The sequence below is a fragment of the Pelophylax lessonae genome (assembly GCF_965119305.1).
Source record: "Pelophylax lessonae genome assembly, chromosome: 13".
Lineage (NCBI taxonomy): Eukaryota > Metazoa > Chordata > Amphibia > Anura > Ranidae > Pelophylax > Pelophylax lessonae.
In genome coordinates, this window is record NC_138780.1 from 133,556,377 (window position 1) to 133,562,809 (window position 6,433).

At 43.6% G+C, this 6,433-nt stretch overlaps 1 protein-coding gene across 1 annotated transcript in view; it reads left to right on the top strand.

Annotated features, from left to right (window-relative positions):
* LOC309569409 (cytosolic phospholipase A2 beta-like) overlaps positions 1–5,590 on the top strand; it is a 96,027-nt gene extending 90,437 nt beyond the window's left edge. Inside the window, exon 20 of the mRNA XM_082275228.1 lies at positions 5,141–5,590. Within this exon, the coding sequence (XP_082131354.1) occupies positions 5,141–5,454 (314 nt within the window). The 3' untranslated portion in view covers positions 5,455–5,590. The remainder of the gene's footprint in view (positions 1–5,140) is intronic.
* The last annotated feature ends 843 nt before the right edge of the window (positions 5,591–6,433 follow it).

The following is a 6,433-nucleotide window of genomic DNA, read 5'->3' on the forward strand; positions in this document are numbered from 1 at the left end:
CTTTCAATGTAGTGACCAGCGTACATGCCCCCTTTCAATGTAGTGACCAGCGTACATGCCCCCATTCAATGTAGTGACCAGTATACAGGCCCCCTTTCAATGTAGTGACCAGCATACATGCCCCCTTTCAATGTAGTGACCAGCGTACATGCCCCCATTCAATGTAGTGACCAGCGTACATGCCCCCTTTCAATGTAGTGACCAGCGTACATGCCCCCTTTCAATGTAGTGACCAGCGTACATGCCCCCATTCAATGTAGTGACCAGTATACAGGCCCCCTTTCAATGTAGTGACCAGCATACATGCCCCCTTTCAATGTAGTGACCAGCGTACATGCCCCCATTCAATGTAGTGACCAGCGTACATGCCCCCTTTCAATGTAGTGACCAGCGTACATGCCCCCATTCAATGTAGTGACCAGCGTACATGCCCCCTTTCAATACAGTGACCAGCGTACAGGCCCCCATTCAATGTAGTGACCAGTATACATGCCCCCTGCAGAGGTATGGCAGTGGGAGAGATGGGATCAGGCAAAGGGATGGCGGTGGGAGGGATGGTCATGGGATGAGGCAGAGCAGAGGGGGATGGCGGTGGAAAGGCTGGATGGATGGATGGATGGATGGTCATGGCCCATGATGACCATCCATCCAGCCTTTCCACCGCCATCCCCCTCTGCTCTGCCTCATCCCATGACTCATGGGATGAGGCAGAGCATAGGGGGATGGCGGTGGAAAAGCTGGATGGATGGTCATGGAGGACTGACAGGACAGGAGGACCACGAGGACTCACCGGTGGTGATGTCTTCTTCCAGCAGATGACCTCCGGTGGTCTGGTCTCCTCTCCGGTGCCGCCGTCACTCCCGTCCGGTGTCCACCCGACTCCATCGCCCGCGGTCCGGTCCACTGCTGCGAGTGACGTCAGCGGGGTCAGCGTTGGATGTCCTGGATGCTGTGATTGGTCCAGGCTGGAGGCTGGACCAATCACAGCCAGGAATCCACGAAGTGGGGGTTTCCAAGGAATCTGCCTTGCGCCCAGGTTACGCCCCCCACGCCCCCCAGAAGGCAGCCAATCGGCGCCTCTTCTGGGTGGTAACCCCACCCCCCCACCCCCTCCACATCGGCTGGCGGCGGCGGCGGCGAACGCAATTTTTTTTTTTTTTCAAACTTTATTGCTCGTTTTGCAATCTTTTTTTTTTTTTTTATCTTTTTTTTTTTTCTTCCTTTTTTCAGGGGGGGCGGCGCCCTGGCGCCCCCTATGCACCGGCCGCCACTGTCTTCTACATTTTCATGTTCGTTACCTGCGGTTTCTTATAGACTTCTATTATGTCCCTTATTTTTGGCGTGCTTTCAAAAAATGCACCAAAAATGTAGGTGTGCCTCGAGATTCTGCCAGATTGTAAAGGGTGCCTTGGTTGAAAAAAGGTTGAAAAACACTGATCTAGATTGCCAAGAAGCTCATAGCTTGTTTGAAATCTGCATAACTAAGTGTCTAGACAATTTATTTTTTATGCTTGGGTATGTTGGCAATGCAACACTCAAAGTCTTGCCAACTCAATTTCCTGCAATATCTACAGAAACAATTGAGTACTGTCCATGATACTTTTTTTAATTGCACTAACATACAATTTTTCAGCACAAGCTTTGGGGGTATGTCCCCTTCATCAAGGTCCAAGCAGTACTGATTCACAAAAGTTTTAGCAGAATGTTAAAAAAACACAATCTCTGAGGGAAAGGAAAAAAATGGAAAAACACACACAAACAAATGTACATGGCAATGGTTAAAAAAAATTAGCATAGGTAGTGAGAAGACAGAGGGAGAGCTATGGGGCATGATAGCCACAGAGAGGGTCAGAAAACTATAGGATAATGTGTAAGGAAACCCATATCTAAATTTAGGCCATTACTTTTTGTGTCAAATAGAAGTATCATTCGTAGTTCAAAAGTTTTCCTTTCCTGGAAAGTTCTGAAATTCCCTTTAAGAACTGAGACATTGAGGTCTTCTATAGTGTGGTCCGGTTGTGAAAAATGATGTCCCACAGGTGTGCAGAAACTATCTTCTTTATGTTCCTTGATGGCATGTCTGTGCAAATTCATCCTCGCTTACAACTTCTGTAATGTTTCGCCAACAGAAGATTCTGTGCTACATCTTTTGCATTGGATAAGGTATAGGACATTAGTGGAGATACAGCTGTATGATCCTGCCATATTGACAGTCCTATGTGTGTGTGTGTGTGATACTTTTAGATAGATGGAGCTGGTTGTACAGTTTGCAGTGTTTTTTGTTGCTGGGTTTGCTTCCATTATTTGTGACTTTCTAATCAGAATATAGTTTCTGCTTATTAGTTTATATCAGGTTGGATGGTTGTCTGAAAGCCAGTATTGGGGTTTTTTGGAATATTTCTTTCAGAGTTTCCTCCTCTGTTATGATGGGTTGTAGATCTTTGATTATCTTTCTTATCCCTTCTAGTGCTGGATTGTATGTGGTGACCAGTTTATGCTGTTGTTGTCTTTGTAACCTTTCTTATAGAAGGCTATAATCTGCTAGTGTTCTGAGATGTATACAGTGCCTTGCGAAAGTATTCGCCCCCCTTGAACTTTGCGACCTTTTGCCACTTTTCAGGCTTCAAACATAAAGATATAAAACTGTAATTTTTTGTGAAGAATCAACAACAAGTGGGACACAATCATGAAGTGGAACGAAATTTATTGGATATTTCAAACTTTGTTAACAAATAAAAAACTGAAAATTGGGCGTGCAAAATTATTCAGCCCCTTTACTTTCAGTGTAGCAAACTCTCTCCAGAAGTTCAGTGAGGATCTCTGAATGATCCAATGTTGACCTAAATGACTAATGATGATAAATAGAATCCACCTGTGTGTAATCAAGTCTCCGTGATAGTCTCAGAGGTCCGTTTAAAGCGCAGAGAGCATCATGAAGAACAAGGAACACACCAGGCAGGTCCGAGATACTGTTGTGGAGAAGTTTAAAGCTGGATTTGGATACACAAAGATTTCCCAAGCTTTAAACATCCCAAGGAGCACTGTGCAAGCGATAATATTGAAATGGAAGGAGTATCAGACCACTGCAAATCTGACCTGGCCGTCCCTCTAAACTTTCAGCTCATACAAGGAGAAGACTGATCAGAGGTGCAGCCAAGAGGCCCATGATCACTCTGGATGAACTGCAGAGATCTACAGCTGAGGTGGGAGACTCTGTCCATAGGACAACAATCAGTCGTATACTGCACAAATCTGGCCTTTATGGAAGAGTGGCAAGAAGAAAGCCATTTCTTAAAGATATCCATAAAAAGTGTCATTTAAAGTTTGCCACAAGCCACCTGGGAGACACACCAAACATGTGGAAGAAGGTGCTCTGGTCAGATGAAACCAAAATCGAACTTTTTGGCAACAATGCAAAACGTTATGTTTGGCGTAAAAGCAACACAGCTCATCACCCTGAACACACCATCCCCACTGTCAAACATGGTGGTGGCAGCATCATGGTTTGGGCCTGCTTTTCTTCAGCAGGGACAGGGAAGATGGTTAAAATTGATGGGAAGATGGATGGAGCCAAATACAGGACCATTCTGGAAGAAAACCTGATGGAGTCTGCAAAAGACCTGAGACTGGGACGGAGATTTGTCTTCCAACAAGACAATGATCCAAAACATAAAGCAAAATCTACAATGGAATGGTTCACAAATAAACATATCCACGTGTTAGAATGGCCAAGTCAAAGTCCAGACCTGAATCCAATCGAGAATCTGTGGAAAGAACTGAAAATTGCTGTTCACAAATGCTCTCCATCCAACCTCACTGAGCTCGAGCTGTTTTGCAAGGAAGAATAGGCAAAAATTTCAGTCTCTCGATGTGCAAAACTGATAGAGACATACCCCAAGCGACTTATAGCTGTAATCGCAGCAAAAGGTGGCGCTACAAAATATTAACTTAAGGGGGCTGAATAATTTTGCACGCCCAATTTTTCAGTTTTTTATTTGTTAAAAAAGTTTGAAATATCCAATAAATTTCGTTCCACTTCATGATTGTGTCCCACTTGTTATTGATTCTTCACAAAAAATTACAGTTTTATATCTTTATGTTTGAAGCATGAAATGTGGCAAAAGGTCGCAAAGTTCAAGGGGGCCGAATACTTTCGCAAGGCACTGTACCTCTGTCTTCTGGGTCTGAACATATTCTGAGGCAGTGGCGGCCCGTCCATTAGGGGCGCAGGGGCACCGCCCCCCCCCCCCCCCCATCCATGTGTCTGGCCCCCTAATCTACATGCAGGGCGCGCCAGATGCATGGATTCCAATGAGGGTTTTTTTTTTTTTTTTAAGCAGGTGATTAGAGCCAGAGTCTCTAATAGGCTTCAAAACAGGGTGAGCTTGGGGCGCAGAGCCTACCCAGTTGTTTGACAATAGCGAATGAATATTTTCTATTGCCACACGGATTCTCCTCCGTGCCAATCAGGAAGCGGGTCCTGAGACCTGTTTCCCAATTGGCCAAAGGAGAAGGCATCCTATTGGGGGAGGAGGAGGGAGGAGACGGCCGCCGAAAGGGGACATGGAGGAGACTGAGGGGGAAGCCATCGCTGCCTGTCAGTCCGGAGGAACAAGGTAAGTGAACTGGCGCCCAGGGGGGTGATATGGTGTGGACTGGACTCTGGCCAGGTCCGTCTACCACCCCCCCACCCCGACTGATGGAGCAGCAGCTGCCACTGTTCTGAGGTATCTGATGGCCTAGCTGTGTATGATGGCCCGTTTAGTGGGCTGGGGGGTGAAAACCAGAAATGTGGAGATATTTCCATCTGTCAGTCGGTTTCCTGTATATCGAAGTGTGAAGCTTGTTATCCCTGATGTATACTGTGGTGTCTAGGAAGTTGACATGCATGTTAGAATAATCAATTTTTAGTTCCATAGATGGGTGAAATGTGTTGATCAATGAGTAAAAATGTTTTAGATTTTCTTCACCTTCTGTCCATATGATGAAAATATCAACGATATTTGCAATTCCTAAAAAAGCTTTGAGCTACACTGGCAATTCTGAGACTGCAGCCTATCCTCACACACCTTACAGTATTTAATAGGAATCAGTTTTCTTTAACATGGTATTTAATGTATTTCCTTTTATATATTTGTAGGGCTTTTGAGGACTTCAGAAGAAATGTCAGATGGGGACGTGGATGTTACAGGAGCCTGGTCTCCATATTTTCTCACAAACTTTACTTACAGTGAACAAGACTTTGACAGGCTGATGAAGCTGACACAATATAATCTCTCAAACCATAAGGATCTGATCATAAAAGCTCTCCTTGCTGCTGTGGAGAGGAGAAAAGCTAGAAACCTCCCAAGTGGATTGTGCCAGACTCCAACTAAGCAAACACATAAACCTGGGCCATTAGAAGATCAGCTACAAATTAAGAACAACTCCAGACAAAAGCCATCATACAGTTAATGCTATGTCAATAATATATATTTATATGAATGAAATATTTTTTTTTTTCAAACTTTTTTTTCTACTTTTGTGTGTAACTTTTGTGTACTAATATACAGTATGTGACAATAGGATTGCTGTATATAACAAGTTCTTAAAAGAATCTGAAAGAATCATATTTCAAAAACTGAATGCAATAAATAGGCATTTGATTAATAAACAATAATTTTTATTGAAAAGAAATGATCTGCACTGATAAAAAAAAAAAAAAAAATCCAATCCACTTTGATCAGTAATTTTCTATATTGTATTGAACAATTGTTTTTTGAGTTAAATATGTTACAGTCAATCTCCAAGCCATCAATATATTTTTCTAGGAATATGGTCAGTATTAGAGGAAAAAACAAAATCTGGACACAGACTTGAGATTGCAAGTGACTATTCAGTTAACACGTGCATAAATCATTTTCCTTCTTAAGTGCCGGTTCACACTGATCCGACTTGTCAGGCGACTTGGTCGCCTGACAAGTAGCTTCCAATGCTGTGCAATGGAACCGTTCTAATCAAGTCGCTCCGACTTAGAAAAAGGTTCCTGCACTATTTTTTTTGCAAAGTCGGAGCGACTTGCATTGACTTCCATTATGAGAAGTCGTTGCAAGCCGCGCCGAAGTCGCGGTGCACAGGCGACTTCGTTATATGCCCGAAGTCGGGGGACTTCGAGTCGGATCAGTGTGAACTGACACTAAGAGTTGCAGATCCAACATAGCCATAACATACAATGCCTTTCAAAACACTTTTGTTTCTTCCGCATCTGCATTATACTCCTGCATTGTATAAGTCCTAATGTGAGGTGACTGTAACATTTTGTGTACATGCTTCTGCAGTTCATGATAAAAAAAAAAGAAAACTGGGTAGAGGCATCCTCATATTATATGTACGGTATACATTATCCAGGCTGGAGTTCTGTCTTTAGACATGGTGCACAAAACTTGCAACTCTT